At 40.0% G+C, this 16,865-nt stretch overlaps 1 protein-coding gene across 4 annotated transcripts in view; it reads right to left on the minus strand.

The window, feature by feature from the left end:
- The window catches only part of GABRB3 (gamma-aminobutyric acid type A receptor subunit beta3), a 202,991-nt gene that overhangs the window by 20,653 nt on the left and 165,473 nt on the right, over positions 1-16,865 (minus strand). For all 4 annotated transcript variants that reach the window (XM_069465824.1, XM_069465823.1, XM_069465825.1 and 1 more), the window contains 2 exons: positions 12,184-12,266; positions 9,114-9,251 (listed from right to left, as the gene is read on the minus strand). In XM_069465824.1, coding sequence (XP_069321925.1) covers positions 9,114-9,251; positions 12,184-12,266 — 221 coding nt within the window. The remainder of the gene's footprint in view (positions 1-9,113; positions 9,252-12,183; positions 12,267-16,865) is intronic.

A 16,865-nucleotide genomic window follows, 5' to 3' on the forward strand; every position in this document is an offset into this window, starting at 1 on the left:
AATCTTCCATGGCTTGTTGTTTCCCACAAACATCAAAATGCTCATCCGGGAAGTTTAGTTTCTCCATGTTTTCCCAGCTTAAATTCAGTTTTATTTTCCACCATATCTCTGCATTAAGCATAACATTTTCTAGTCAAAGACATTTTCACTGTCTCAAAATAATTGTCCATATTCCCTGCTGCTGCTGGTTCACACCCACTGTTCTTAAGACATGTCTTTCCTTATCTATACTTCACGGTCTTGGTCAAATCTCCATTTTTCACAAATCCTTTCTTCTTCCTCCCTCTAAATGTAAGTGATTACCTTCTCAGATTATTTCTCAATAAAAATGTAATTATTAATATTTACTAAGGTTAGATCTTCTTTAGTAAATTGTACACTCCCCAAGGCAGAGTTTGTGAAGTACTGTATTTTTAATATACTGCAATGCCTAGGTAAATGTTAAAACCATCACAGGTCGTGAACACATACATCTGTATGCTGAATGAATGAGAATAGGAATATTTACTTTGTTTATGTGTCTTTAGTTGAGGTTCACACACAGAACATTCAATGTCTTTATTGAATCTTAGCTTAAAATCCCACGGCAATTCAATATCTTTATTGAGTTAACTTCAATATTGGCTCTTAGTTTGTAATTTCATGGCAATCTCAGGCCTTTCTCGTCACTTATCATTTGCTTCTCTTTGCTTCAGATGAATTTCACTGCATCCACGATACTTGGAATAGTCTCTGTATTAGTTAGGATAGGACGGCTTATGCTGCAGTAACAAATAGACCCTGAATCTCAGTAGTAGTTTATAACAAAGATTTTTCATTTCTTTCTTGGCTACATTTCTACTTAACTCCCTCTATCTGCAATACTGCTGGACATTGTGGTAGAAGTGCCACACATACTTCCTGCAACATTTCATTGGCCAGAGCAAGCCTTGTCCCTTATGTCATCCAAATGGGAATGTTTAATCCTCTTCCAGAAAAGAGCAGCAAATATTTTTGAATGATAATGCAATTTACCTTATTCTCCAACTTTCCATTTCCCAAGTCAACTTTCTTAACATTTTCTAAAGCATACCTTCAGGGAAACTATTCCTAATAGAAGCCAATATTGACACCCATGCAATGAAGTATGATGACACTTTCTTTGGAATACCTGTCCTTGCAACATGGGTGGGAGGGAATGATATGAATGCAGACTCAAACACTTGGAAGAGCATTAGGGACCTTGAGGAAGAGAATACTAATCTGATTTCAAAAGTATGTTAACCTCTGGAAATTTGCCAAGATACTCATTGACAGACTTTGGAATTAAGAGAATATACCATTTGCTTATATATTTGTTTAGCAAATACATTCTATTTGTTAAAAGTGAAATGGCTTCTCAAATCACCAAAATTTTTAGGCATTCAGCATATGCCCCATATCAGTCTCGGAGGTGGGAATGGTGAGTGGAGAAAACAACAAAGATGAATAAAAGCCTGTCTAAGCTCTCAACTAGCTCCCAATTCACGTCAGAGAGAGACTCACTCAGAACTGGCCTGGGTAAAACTGAGGTATGAGCTATACTGAAGATATAAAAATATTCCAGGCCATGTGATCTGGTGCTCCAGGAAAAGTTTCATGGTATCTGAACTCAGACACTCCTGGTTGAATAGGATTCCTTCAGGCAGGGAAGAGGGAGAACTTTCATCAAGGACCCAGCAAAGCCAAATGAAGAAAAGCCTTTCAAGATGCCAAGAGAAAGAGGCCTCAGAATGTTAGTAAGCACAAGAATTACCAGAGACAGTAGATCTATTTTGCCAGGCAAAGGCTTTTGCCATCTTATGTGCATCTTAACAAGCACATAACAGCTTTTTTGTATCTCTCTTAGACAAAGTCTTTATGTGGGCAGGATGGAATGCCATGGTACATGCTGTATCTATGGAGAAAACTTCTGAGTGATCATAGCTAGTGGCTAAAAACTCAAAGCTGAGAATTAGTGAGTTAGCTGCACCAAGAAATCCCCTTCAAAACAGCAATGAAAGCTTTAAAATTACAGCAGAAAGGCACTGAGGCCCTAATGCCTGTGTGTCAATGCAGATGTGGTCAGGTACTCAAGCAGACGCTGCGCCAACAAACTGAAGCATGGTCCCTGAACACAAGCGCACCATTCTGATTCAGAGCTTCCTTAGCAAAACTAGCCAGTGTAAATGCTGATCCCAACACTTTCTCCCCACATGCATTCTAAGTTATGCCAAAAGCCAAGCTCTGGATCTGTAATCCAGCCTAAATGTATATCACTAAGTATTAATGTTTTTGAAGAACTCATTAAAAAGTGGACACAGAGGATCATGCCAACTTTGCAGAGTGATAAGAGATGTTCCAATGTACCTGTAAAGTAATAAGCTGGTATTTTAGCAACTGCAGCAGAGCTCACCTATGCATGTGTCTCTCTTCCCCATCCAGGCAGCCACTGTGGGGCTCTCCCACCAGGGCCTAAGAAGCTTTGTGAGCGCTCACTTCGTGCTGCTCTGGCATCCTTTACCATGCTCTCGTATTCACTGGTAATCTACCTTTCACTTTATAATACAGCCTGAAAGAGTGTTACTAGTTCTCATTCCCATTACTAGTTGCCTTATTATATGTTGAAAAAATCTATGAAGGAAAGGAAATATATGAAATAAAAAAGAGAGAGAGAAAATATAGCCTTGGAGCTAAAAACAAGCAAGCAAGGAAACAAACAAACAAAAATAAAAAACCATTTGTTTCAAATATTGTCTCAACCAGGCAGTCAGTCTTTTCTGATCCTCCAGTAAAACTAGAGTATTGAACCACATGACACGGCTGCAAAGAATGGGGACATTTGAACAATCCAGCCTCACAGCTTATTTGGGATATTCCTTTTTGGGAAGCAGACTATTCTCCCAGACCCTCTGTTTCCTTGTGTGTAAAATCAGGGCAAGAATATCATAAGTCTCAAAAGAAAAAAATTAGATAAATTAAATAAATCAAAAGATACTATCAAGAAAGTGAAAAGAAAATCCACAGAATGGGAAAAAATATTTGCAAATCACATATTTGATAAGGAACTTGTATATACAATATATAAAGAATGCTTACAAAAAAGACAAATAACCAAATTTAAAAATGGGAATAGGCTTTGAAGAGATATTTTTCCAAAGACAGACAAATGGCCAAAAAGCACATGAAAAGATGCTCAACATCATTACTCATTAGAAAAATGCAAATCAAAACCACAATGAGATACCACTCCGTATCCACTAGAATAGCTACAATCAAAAAGACAGACAATAAGGAGTGTTGGTGAGGAAGCAGAGAAATGGAACCTTCATATACTGCTGGTAGGAATGTAAAATTATACTACCACTTTAGAAAACAGTCTGACAGTTCCCCAAAAGGTTAAACGTAGAATTATCATATGACCCAACAATTCCACTCCTAAGTGAGTGAATTCATTTCCTAAGAGAAATGAAAATATATGCCACACTAAAACTTATACTTGAATGGTCACAGCAGTCTTCCTATTCCTAATAGCCCAGAAGTGAAAACATGTGTTGATCAATGATCAATGGATAAATGAAATGTGGTATATTTATATAATGGAATATTATTTGGCAATACAAAGGAATAAAGTACTAATACTTGCCACAACATGGATGAACCCTGAAAACATCATGCTAAGTCAAAAGAGTCAGGCACAAAGGACTTTATATGATTGCATTATACGAAATGATGAAAGGTACAGAAAAGGCAAATTCATAGGAACAGAAAGTAGATGATATAGTTGCCTAAGGTTGGGAAATGCAGGCTGGGGGAAATTGGAAATGACTGCTAATGGGTAAAGGGTTTCTTTTGGGGGTGATAAAAATATTCTAAAATTGATTTTGATCATTATTGCATAACTCTGCAAATATATTAAACACCACTGAATGTATGCTTTAAATGGGTGAATTATATCTCAATAAATCTGTTATAAGGAAAAAATACCTACTATGTGTATTTTACTGGGAATTAAATGGCTTCATTCATATCAAAATATACTGTCTGACCCAAAGTGCACACTCAATATATGCAAGTTCCTTTTTTCTTTCATTTTTCTCCCTGTTTAGTGCCTTCCTTTCTCATGATTCTGTAATCAAAGAGTTTTTACCACTGAACATATTTTAAAAATTTTGCTGGATGTCTTGAAGGCAATTTCAAAAGACGAAGATAGACAAGAATTCTTTTTTTCAAAGGATATGTATGACAATGAATTTTGGAAGAAATCTGGCTTCTGTAGTGAGACATGTTTCATATGTCAGGAGCGCTTAAGAAAAAAGTGATGTCACAGCAACAAGATAAGACAGTTAAGCTCTTCTTTGGCACTAGGAGTGAGCATGGTCTGGTCCTGCCATTTAGGACTGAGGGATTAGAGGTAGTACCTGGCCAGGAAGCACAGGTGAAGTATCTGTAAGGGTCCTTCTAAGAAAAGTCAATGGGTACCAAAAAGAATGGGAATTTGAGGTTAAATTAAATTATAAATAAAGGACAGATGGTAATTCCTTCCTTTAATATTTCATGTATCTTCTTTATACTGCTAATGATGGGATTTCTAGACCTAATGGACAATAATTTGATCAAGAGTTTTCAATTTAGTGAAAACTAAAACTTGGAGTTCACAAATAGATTTAAAAAGAAACTTGAGTGCATGTATTAAGAAAGGGGCAGGTAGACTTTTAAGAAATTCATAATTTGTCATGATCATTAATGAAGAGGCAAAACATTGATTTTGAAAATTGATTTTTGAAGAATAGAAAATTCACATATTTTAACTGAAATGTTTCATCATCATTCGTTTTGGATCCTTCTCTTTTTATTTATTCTAATCTTGGCCAAAGCATTTTGAAATAAAGTCAGAATATATCACTGTCCAAATGTACCACAGAAAAAAAAGAAGAGAAATAAAAACACCACGTAATTAAAGACACATATTAAATAATCTGTTCTCTATAGATCTTGGAAAAATCTCAATCTTTCAGCTCAGAGACAACTAAGAAATTAGGGGTAAATTTCGTATTTGGCAAAAACAGTCCATCCCAAACTTTGCTGGTCAGCAGGACACATATTCAAAACAAATACAAAAACTGAAGTCCCAATCTGGTGACCTGTGTGTCCAGACCACCATTTCAGGGGCTCCTTGATTTTTAGCTGAATGTATTTGTTGAAATAGATTTAATTCAGAATTTATTTTAGCTTGATCCCTTTACCTGTTTACCATGCAAGTGTTCTGCTCACATTTTCACAACTTGTTACTGTCACAACTAAAGATGCAAATATCCTGACTCTGAGCTTTAAAGTACTTTCTTTTTTTTTTTTTGAGTGACAGCACATAAAGCTTATTTCATGCATTTTGTATGATGTTATTAGAGTACAGTGGATTAAGTGATCTAAATTTTCTACTAGACCTAATATCCAGCTATAAAAGCTAGTAACATACCTCTCTACTTTTCTTAAAGTGAACCATATAATAAAAGTTTATAAACTTGGACCACAAGCATCCCAAAGGTCCTGAGGTGAAAAAGAGATGACATGTTCCAACAACTGAAAGCAAAAGCAAATAACAAAATCCAAAACTCTTGTGTTTGGAGTGTAGTGTAGCATGAGGGGAATACCGTATTTAGAAAAGAGGCAGAGGAGATAGGATGGAACGAAACCATGCAGGTCTAGGCTGTGTAATAGTCCAAAAGAGGTAACAGTGTCCTGTATTAGGTGAAGCTTTCCTCAATAGCACACTATTCTGCATAAATGTTTCCTCTCTACAATGTTATCAGAAAAATATAGAATTAAATGATTTATGTTTTCTGAGATATGATTGTAAAAAAATGTTTCCTAAATTTTCTTCTTTCTTACTCTCATGTATTTAATAGCCCAAACTAAATAATTAGATATTTAAACAATTATAAACTTTTCTGAAAAAAAAGAGGGGTGAAAAATAAACCATGTTAGGTATTGTGGAATGGGTAACCCATACAATGGAAATGGCTGGGAATAAAAAAGGAAAAAAATTGAAATACATCTCCTTGAAGGCACTGGAGAGATAACAAGCCAGTTAAAACCTGTATCAAGATCTGAGAGTAAAAGGAAACAGAGAGGGGAGCCCGTGTTTCGGGTAGCCGCACTTTTTAGAAGAGAAAGATGAGAAGCTAACTAGAACATCTGACAGACTCTTGGCACTAAGGGGGCAAAAACTGGAGATGGGGACTCAAGAAGGGGAGCTGTAGTAAACCTCTTACATTTTGGGTTGGTTATGCTTATACAAAGAGTTTTGCTCAAAATGTAAAAATATACCAGAAGGTCTCATGCATGCTCAAAGACTGAATCTGAACTCAGAATTAGCCCGGAAAGTCGATGAGGCTTATTCTAGGTTGCTAATGCCTCTGATTGCTGACCAGAAGCAAAGCAGGGATCCTTTCTGAAAGATAAGTCAAAAGAGAATTTCCAGAGTGAAGCATGAGGAGAAAATAAAATGCAATATATGGAAAGAAGCGTGAGATATAGAGAAGATATAATGAGAAGATTTGAGATGTGTGTGATTAGAATTTTAGAAGAGGAGTAAGAGAATGGAGCAAAAGTAGTATTCGAAGAGATGACAATGCTCCAAAACTGCTGAGAGAGACTTCAAACCAAAGATTCAAGAAGATCCACAAACTCCAGGAGAGTAATGACAGAGAAAACTACATCATTATTATGACGTGCAACTTGGTAAATCATAATAATGCCAATGAAAGCCAAAGACAAAATCAAAAAGTCATCTAGAGGGAAAAGAAATAGATTGCAGTCACGTGCTGCATAATGATGTTTCACTCAACGACGGAACACAGATACGACGGTGGTCCCATAAGATGACAATGGAAAAGAAAAATTCCTATCACCTGGTGACACTGTAGCCTGGTCCCAATGAACTTCCAGAATGTTTGTTCTTTTCTAATCTCTTTTTGGAGAATTCTCTCTAAGGCTAGAAAGTCCTTCAATCCTGTTTAATGATCTTATTAATTCATAAAAAGTGCAGAAAGGAAAATAAATTAGTATATTTGATATTAAAATATTTTTAAATGATGTGGCTTATGCCATTCCTTCATGCATAAGTGAATTAGAATAGTTTCTGAGTGCAAGCTCTTTGAAGGTTGGGAGGTTTTATGATTGACCGTTATGGAGTCCTTGCACTCTACCCAGCAAATGCAGGAGCGCAGAACATGCTGAAAAGAAGACATGATTTTGTACTCTGATGGCCCCATGTGTCTGTGAACAGTTTAAGGATTCTGCCCCAGACCTGCAGCGTATATTTTCTCCAGATGTGTTTAGGATATGTTCTACTATAAACATACTTAAAAGGAAGACAGAGATTGCCCCTGGATAAGAGTGGTTCTGAGTGGTTTTGAGTTAGGAGATTCAGGAAGGCCATTCTAAGTAGCTGCATTATCCCGCGGAAGCAAGTGCACCTTCTGCAAACACCTCATCAGGCTCTCTGATGAGGCTGCATGGAAATGCAATAAGAAATCTTCATGGCAGGATTCTAATGGCCACCACTGCAATTTTCTAGGCAAAGGCAGGCATGGGCAGGATTATTCCACCGGGAGAATACTATTCCTGTGCCTGAGCAGACCTTTTGCTTATACCATTTGGAGCATCAAACAATGTAAATCCCAGCTTTAGAAGTTCAATATCATTTTATTTAATGCATCACAAGGCAATTTTCTTGGTATGTACACTATTCCTTAGTGATAAGCTTATGTCCCTGCTGGCTCTCACTACCCACCCAAGGTGACCACCTCAGCATGTTCTCTAAGGGGGGCTACATGGACATTTGCAGGACATGTTGAGATAGAGGATAAAGCAGCACTGCACGAAAATGGGCCTGATGGGCATCTTAAACATTCAGGCTTTTGTATCTACTTTTCGTGTGCATGGCTCTCAGAGGCAGGGGCAGGAAGGAAGCATGTTGGTGACGACCTTGACTCATTGCTCACTTACTCAAGACACAACCTATGTCCAGCATTACTAAGACAGGGCTAGGGAGATATGCCCTTGAAGGCGCAGGCACCGTGAGCTGTGAACAGAGCTAGGAGGTGGTCCGTACAGCACTGGACATGCACAGCAGCCACCTCGCCCACTCTGGGCCAGTGTAGTGGGCTAAGCAGGTCAAAAGGCTCCCCAGAGGAAGCGGCATCTAGATGAAGCTAAGGAACGAGTAGGCTCTGAACACAAGAATGGGAGGCGGGTGGCTGTGGATAACGAGAGTTCAACGCATCCCCCGGCTTCTTGGTTGTTGTCACAAGGCCGGGGCTAATTTCTACCCACTGCTTGTTGTTCAAGCTATACGGACAGCTCTGCCTTCACTTAGCATTTTCAGCCCAGAGTTTGTGGTCTTTGTAATGCCTCACAGTTTATGAAGCACTTTCATTTATTATCTCAATTACAACACAAAGCATTCAGTAAGTACAAAGCTACTGAGGCAGCACTGCACATGGTAAAACACACACAGTTGTAATTTAGTAAGACCTTGCAAGAGGCTGAAGAACAGAACTACCATCTCAGCCTCTGGACACTTTATACAGAGATGACAATGAAACCCAGGCCAGGGAAACATTTACTAGGTATTATTAGGAGAACATGACCGTGTCTAATGAGGCAAGGCTAACTGCAGGTGGCCTACGTTCCTGGACTGCCAGGGCTGGCTGCTAGCCCAGAGTGGGGAGAAGGTGGCTTACTTCTGGGAGGAGAACAGTGCCACCTCCTCTGGTCTTCCTCTTTCCCCTTCTTTCCTGCCTCCAAGGCCATCCATGGCTCTTATGTGCCCAAGGATGAGCGTTTCCTATGTTAAGAAACATTGATTGGTTAAATTCACCCTCTGTCTTTTGACTTTTCAATAACCAGTCCCAGAGAGCATCTCCTTCTCGGGTGATCCTTCCTACTCAACCAAGTTTATCAGTCCTCTACAGATATGGAGAAAAGGGGTACACATGATGATGGATGACTGATGATGGTACTGCCTTGGATGACCCAGTGCTACAAGTCACGCCACTCACGCCAGCACAGCCAGTGTCCCTGAAGGGGCTATGAGTGGACGCAGGACTCACCTGTGGCGAAGACGACATTCCTTGAGACCAGACGATGCTCCACAATGGAGAACTGAGGGAGCTCAATCCTTTCTACTCCGGTGACAGCCTTGTCCCCGCCACGCCAGTAAAATTCAATGTCATCCGTGGTGTAGCCATCTGTCAGGAGAGAGAAGCAGAGAGATGGCGGGTATGAAATATCATCATTTCATATAAATGCATGGCTAAATAAATTGTCATTAATAAAATGAAAGCAATGGCTTTGCCATATTTTAAGTAGATTTGCTTACTGTACTTGTCTATGAGAAGTGTCATCAAAGAACAAACTTTCAAATATTCTTGTGTTTCCTCTGCTATTTGATTTGTACCAGGCTGGTATTGAAAAGTAAGGAAGCTACAGAGACTGGGTGCTCTAACCAAAGTTCTGTTTGCAAAGTATAACTTTAGGGCTGGCCCAGAAATCACGAAGAGATGAATTGAAAATATATCCTAAGTTCAATGAAGAAGATAGTTGTAAAAGAAAATGAGAACTCAAGTGTGAAGAGTCTGCAAAGGCAAACTCCTCTCAAGAGCTACTGAAAAACTCAAAGACTGAGGGTGCATTTAGCTCATCAATGACTGATTATAGGAGGGACTTGCAGAGCAAAAGTAGTGTTGTTGGCATTTTTGGATGAAACATCAGCTCTTCCTGGCCGTGAGGTTTGCCAACCTTAGAAATATCTTTTGTTGCAATACTCCTGGCCCTTAGAGATTTATCAAAAGTGGTTTCCTCAGAAGGAGGGGTGATCACTAGCTGGATTATAGCTCCAAATCCAGCTCTTAGTGCAGTGCTCATGAGAGTGCTTCACTCAGTGAGGAATCATTGTTTCCTAAGAATGACTAAATAGGGCAATAAAGTTGGATGTGACTTGTAATACCCAGGAGTCTCCTAAAAGATTAGGTTAACTTTATCCATAAGATCAATTCGAACACAGATTTGGAGGAAAACATCATCCCAATATAACAAGCCTTTGATTTGAGCATATAATACAACAAAAAAAATATTAACCCAATATTTAATGTTAGACAAACAAATGAACCAAGGCCATGAGGATGACTGTTCCACACGGCTAATTCCATCTCCCTAGTCCTCTCTGTTGTCCTCTCTTTAATAAAATACACAGCTTACTACATGATAGGTGGCATACTCCTCTGCTTAAAACCCTTAAATGTTTCCTAATGCAATTAGCAAAACAAGCCCAAACTCCTTGCAAGAACCTCAAGAATGCACTGTTCTGGCCCCTGTGTGCCTCCACCCCCTCTCCCCAGCCCAGCCTCACCAGTCTCCTGTTGGGGCTCAGACCAGCATGCTGTGCCCAGGGCTCCTGTGCCTTCTGCAGGACCTACCTCCAGTTCTTCACATAGCTTATTCTTCCCCATGTTTGCATCTTCACTTAAAGAAAACCTTCTTGCAGAAGCCCTCCCTGACATTCCATCTCACAAGTAACCTCACGATCACTCACAACCCTTTTCTCAGACTTTATATTCTTCAAAGCATTTATCACTATTTGTTTTTCTTGTCTGATTGTTTCCTGTCTTTTCTGGAATATAAGCTCCATGAAGGCAGGCATTTTATCTGTCATCTCTATATATCTCTGTGCTTGCAACAGTACTGCAAACAGTTGATGTCCAGCAAGTATTTGTTGGATGAATTCTCAAGTCAATGGATTTGCTCTCAAGCGTGGAAATAAAGACACCTCTTTCTTTTGTCCATCCCAATAGAGAGCTGTGTGCAGCCAGTCCACCAGGAGACTGGGAGACTCCCCCTTCCACTCAAACTAGTAACCCATGGATTTTCTGCACAGGGAGGGGCCACGCACACTGCGGGGAATCTCTCTGACAGCAGATCTTCGAGTCTGTCATCCACGAAGCACAGGCATCACAGCCACAGGATCCATAATCCTGAAAGTCACTCACTATGTGACCAGACAGTTGAAATAGGAGCTGCTCCCTTACTTAGATTACAGATTTGCCTTCCTGAAACTTTCATTGGTCCACCGGAGCTGTGCCCTCTGGAGGCACAGAGTCCATTTAACCTCCTAGGACAGCCTTTCAGCTATTGGGACAACATCGCCTTACCCCTGAGCCTTTTGTCCTCTCTGGTAAATGTCCCCAATTTAACTACACATCACTTGACATGACTTTATGTCCCCCACCTCCTCTGAAAGCACAGCTCTCAGAAAACATAACAGTGCTGTGGGCTGGAAGTGGGCACAGTGTGCCACTCTCTCTAGGATCTGGACACTGGCCTATCCCCAGTGCAATTTCTCAGCATTTTTATTCACAAAGACATTCACTTCTCACCACATGGAACCAAATGATATTGCAAAGTCAAAGTCATTTATCTATCAAAAATTTAGTACAAATATTGACAAGCCTAAGTCTAACTGAGACCAATTACAAGCCAGTCTGTAATAGGCCAAGATAAATAACAGCAACAGCAACATCCCGACATGCCAGGAGATGTCGTTCAGGTAGCAGGAGGGACATTGTTTGCTACACGTTATAGATGCAGCTCTCGTCCCTCATACAGAAGTGCTCAATGCTGAATTATCAATAAAGCATCTGAATACCACTCAAATTGAAGAAAATTGCCGAGATGCAGAAATATCCCGCTTGTACAGCCGAGTTCCTGATGGGAAATGAGCTTTACTCTGACTGCCCGGGTCCCAGCAGTACGGCCACTCATGCATGATGGAGCATATTGTAAGAAAATTGCATCTCGGTGTTTGCTCTCTTCTCATTGAATGGACTGAGATGAGGGGCATTTGTTTTCTTATATTTCAGCACAGCAAAGGGACTCTCTTAATCAGATTAGAATGAAGAACTCTTTTATACTGACTGAGTCTCTGTCTCACTCTCTGCCTCTCTCTTTCTCTCTCTCTCTCTCTCTCTCTCGACAGTGAAATTTGCAGAGTGAAGAAATAAATTTCTAATTTAGTTAAAAACTACATCAAGAAAGTTATGGATGCCTTGGAAAAGATGCTAAATGATGACAAAAAGATCTAACACACAAAGTGAATGAATAAGCAACACAGATACAGATACACACAGCTTTCGATTTCCAGAGTGCAGTTCTGCTCATCCAGGGGGTATCTCCGCAGGTCCATCATGCACGCTGCGGTCGTGGTGATTCTGAAATACACAGGAGGGAAGATGGTGAAGAGGAGGCGAGAAACTCGGCAGGGAAACTGCTACAGATAAACGTCCTGCCATTTAGGGTCCCCTTCCCAAAGTACACCTGGCTAAACATCTTTCACGATATATACTGAGAAACTTGAATAAATAAGAAACTTTTTTCAGCATACTATAAGCCAGCTTTATCAAGAAAAATGGCACAAAAATTTATTTCATTTTTAAAAAAAATAATTTAATTTTTGATTGACAAAAATTGCATATATTTGTGATGTACAGCATGATGTTTTGAAATATGTGTACACTGTGGAATGGCTAAATTGAGGTGATTACTGTATGTATCACATCACATATTTATCAATTTTGGGGATGAGAACACAAAATCTACCCTGTTAAAAATATTGTTATTAACTATCATCATCATGCTTTATCAAAAACTTCAAGTCCTATAAAATTATTCACCGTGTCTTATTGACTTTGGATAATAAAGGGCAGAGAAAGCAGTTTCTAAGGAAGGTCTTATCTTTAATTTTTGTTTTGTCTCCTTGTCTATTGGCTCTCTAATCTCTCTGTTACAGAGAGAATTTATGTACTTGTCTCTGTCGGACCAGACTGGGTTAACATCAAGGCCTCTGACTTTCCACACGACATGCTAAGGTAGCTACAGATGCACTCTGGAACTCTAAACCACACTTCTGCTTGTTCCTATTCTATTACAGTTGTCCGTTAGGCTGGATTCTAATATTCTAGAGTTTTTCACCATGTGACCATCCATCTTTTCAAAGAGAATATTTGGCTTCTTTGTTGATTATGAATCAAAATTCAGTGGGTTAACTTCCTTTGGGGTGGCTAAAGCCTTGCAAAGAATTTCTACCCAAAGACAGTGAAGCCTCCACCATGCAATGGTTAACCAACCATACACTGAGAAACAACACTTTTAGAAATGTCAAATCCATTTCCCTACTCTGTCTACAGCCTCCTTTTAGGGAAAGCTAAGCCGCTGTTGAAAATGCAGCTATTCTGCCACTATGCTGTATACTATATTTCTCTAGAACCCCACCCTTTCCCCACTGCCATCAAAGCTGACTAGAGTGGCCTGGGCCCCTGATTCAAGGACAGATAACCACTAACTGGTCACAGATCTATGACATGGCCTGAGCTAATAGGCAAAGTGGAGCAAAGGAGATTCCCTTTCATGAAAATAAATTAAACTGTAAAGAGTGGAAGTGAATCTGCATGCCATTTGCAAACTGGAGAGCAAAGTATGAGAAGCGTAACACAGGCAGAGAAGATGCAGAGAGTAGATCATTGGGGAGACCTTAGAAGCTCTGCCCCAGGTCATGGCATGTGGTCTTGCTGGGTGTGTACTCAACATCTGCAGGGAGCAGCTACCCAAAGCTTTTGCAGGAATTGTGCAACTGGCAGTCCTGATATGCCTAGTCAATGATGGACTATAAGAACGCTTTCTTCCAAGATCCGTAGGGCCACCTTGAATCCCCAGTGATCCTCCAGGTTTCATCTTTCTTCAGGCCCAGTATTCAGCTTTCCCTGACTGGCCTTCATTATGAATATTCACAACAAACTAACTACTATTTCAGGTAATGTGAGCAAACCCTGATCCTACCAACAGATCCTAACCCAAACACCTGTAAAACACCAGGTGTGTGCCACTTCTGATGGGCTTGTCTCATCTACCCTCAGTGCAGGTGCTAAGGAAATAAAGTATGTCCTACTAGCCTCTGGTTAGGCAAGTGGGTTGAGGAAAAGTTCTACTTTTCAGTGGGTGAGAGAAACAATGAAGGAAAATGTCAACATATTTAGCAAATGGGTCAATGCTAAATTTTTCTATAGAAATAGCATGCATGTGCCATGCAGACATACACTATAAGACCCACACAATGGTGAAAGTGTGTTCCTTCCAAATACCATAATATTTCCAATTATCCTTGGAATCAAGGAGTGTGTTACACCCTATAATCCAAAATCAACACGTGGCTCTTCGGTATATTTTTCTATAGCATCTGACTTTCTAGCCAACTGAAGTTCCGGCCTCACACTTTTAAATTCTGGCCTGTTTTATGACAGATTGACAACCCAATATCCCCACAAGATACCCCTAAAGCAAAACTAAAATAAAGTTCTACTAAAATTATGGATTTTTTATGAAGAAAAGAAAAAGACCTCCACTGGCAATGTTCAAATTTTTAAATTTTCCGGCATATTTTGGTACCTATTCACTTGAACAGAGTCAATAATTGAGATTACTATTTCTTATTGTTTTTATTTTTATTCACCAAATGACCCCTAACACACACTCACACACACACACACACACACACACACACACACCCCGAAACTGCCCGAGGGCATCAAGTGCACCAGTCATTCTCACTGTGAAACGTAGAGTGGAAGGGGAAGGGAATGTGAGGCTAGAAGAATTGGCGGGAGATGCCCTTTGCCCTTCTTTCCAACAAGGCAACTACTATGTTCTTCCACAGTACGGTAGTTATTCAGATTTTCTCATTCTGGTGTAGTGTTGGGTATACAATGGAGCCCCTTTTTTCTATTTACTTTGGGAATAAGGTAGAAACATCTATTTGCTACTCTTCCTCATGTGGAAGAAATTCTTAGAAAACCTTCTCAGGGTGGAGAGTGAGACACAAGAGCCTGCTCATGCTACAAAAGGCAGCACGGAGGTGGCAAAGGGAAGAAGTTGTTGAACCACTGGGACAGAAAGGCGAGATATGAGGTAGGGACAGGAGGGATGAAGTAGGCTACACAGCCTGCCAGCGCCTGCCCTGAGCCACAAAGCCTGTATCCATGTTGGCTGAAGCCATCACAGGCTTGGAAGTAGACTTTTTGAGAGAATCAACCAAATTTTGCGCCCCTGGGACTCTGCAGAAATCAGAGGAGCATGGAGGAATTTCACGGACAGTAGAACAGAGAGCTCAAGCCTCGTGAATGGAGACAGACCAAGGGCAGGTAAGCCAGGATGGCATCTGGGCTCCGTTTGAGTTAATCCCCAACACTCGCACACATCTTTTGATGTTCCCCTCTAATAAATACACTTTTTTGTCTTGAGATGAGAATTTAACCAACACGGAGCTCCACTTCCCCACCCCTCTGTAATCTGAGAATTCCACTCCTATATTTAAGGAATAGTTGTGAAGCCAACCAACTGGAATCCAGTAGGACTTCGTGAGGATTGCTGCAGTATTGCTCTTCAGTAGATCTTTTTTGGGGAAAGAGGGTGGTGGTGTTTCTTTTTTAGCATTTGATTGAGAGACAGCAGTGCCCAGGGTCTCTACGGCTGCAATATAGGCTTCTGATGGAAAAGCAGAGAAAGACGGTGGCCAAGTGACAGAAAAGGCATCTGCATTTGGTATGTCCTTTCTTTACAAATATTCACACTTTAAAGATGCTGAAAGTGGAAAGTAAAAACAAGCAAAAAGGGCATAGATAAAGAGACAGAGAGAAGTGAGGACTGGAAGACGGGACGTCGCAGAAATGGGTGCAGATTCATCATCTCAGAACCAGTCACAACTGGACTTTACCTAACACTTGTCCAGCACTTGCTCAGTGCCCAGCTGTGAGAAGCACTTTAATATACCCACACTTAATCTCACAAAAATCCCATTATAGGGGTATTATCATCATTATTATTATTGTTCCATTTTGCAGATGAGCAAACCAAGGTTTGAGTTAGTAGCTTGGCCGTGTTCACAGTGCCGCTGGAAGGCACATGTGGCATTCAGACCCAGGCAGCATGAATCGTACATTGTACTATGTCTTCATTACCTCTTTTACCTTAAAAAGGACAAAATATATTTAACTTTTGAACGCCTCCTCAGAAAGAGAGGTTCCTGTTTTGAGTGAAGAGCAACCAGGTAGGGAAATTTATATAGATAAATACAGATACACAAAGATCTTAGGCATATCTATACACCCGTAATATTTCCATTATATATGACAGTTGGAAATTAATAAGTAAATGGAGAAAATAAATATTCTACGTGCTACATGCTGTTCCTACAGCAATTATAGTAACAATTAATCCAAACACTTTCTCATCCATTGTAGAATAGTTTATTAGGTCATCTTGTTTTTATAAATAATACACACCTGAAGAAATGTTTAAGAGTTAAAAGTAAGAAAATACAAGAAATAAATTTGAAAGTTGTAAGGAAAGCACCATCCCCAGTAACTTCAAAATCATGTTATGCCTGGTGACGCACCGTCTTTGGACGCTGTCTTTAAACTCTCGTTGGAGTCCTTTTCCTGCACAGCTGAGTGAGGAAGCCTGGGTCGAAAGGTCAAGATCATGGATTTCAGCATACTGAAGGGTTTTCATTTTGTCTTAACTGTATTAAGCTTGTGAAATATTCTTTGGCATCAGCGTTTCTATTTTTAAATACCCACCAATTTACAAATCGTGATAACGGCAGATGCAAACTCTTCATGTAATTGCACAAAGACGGATTTCTCTACAGACCACCCAGTAGGGGCTGCTGTGGAAAACATTGCTTTGGCAGGTCAGGAACACGCTTACTACCACAAACCTTTGTCTGAAATGTCCACTTGTTGGCGTAGGTACAAAAG

This window comes from Eulemur rufifrons, chromosome 3 (assembly GCF_041146395.1).
Source record: "Eulemur rufifrons isolate Redbay chromosome 3, OSU_ERuf_1, whole genome shotgun sequence".
NCBI lineage: Eukaryota > Metazoa > Chordata > Mammalia > Primates > Lemuridae > Eulemur > Eulemur rufifrons.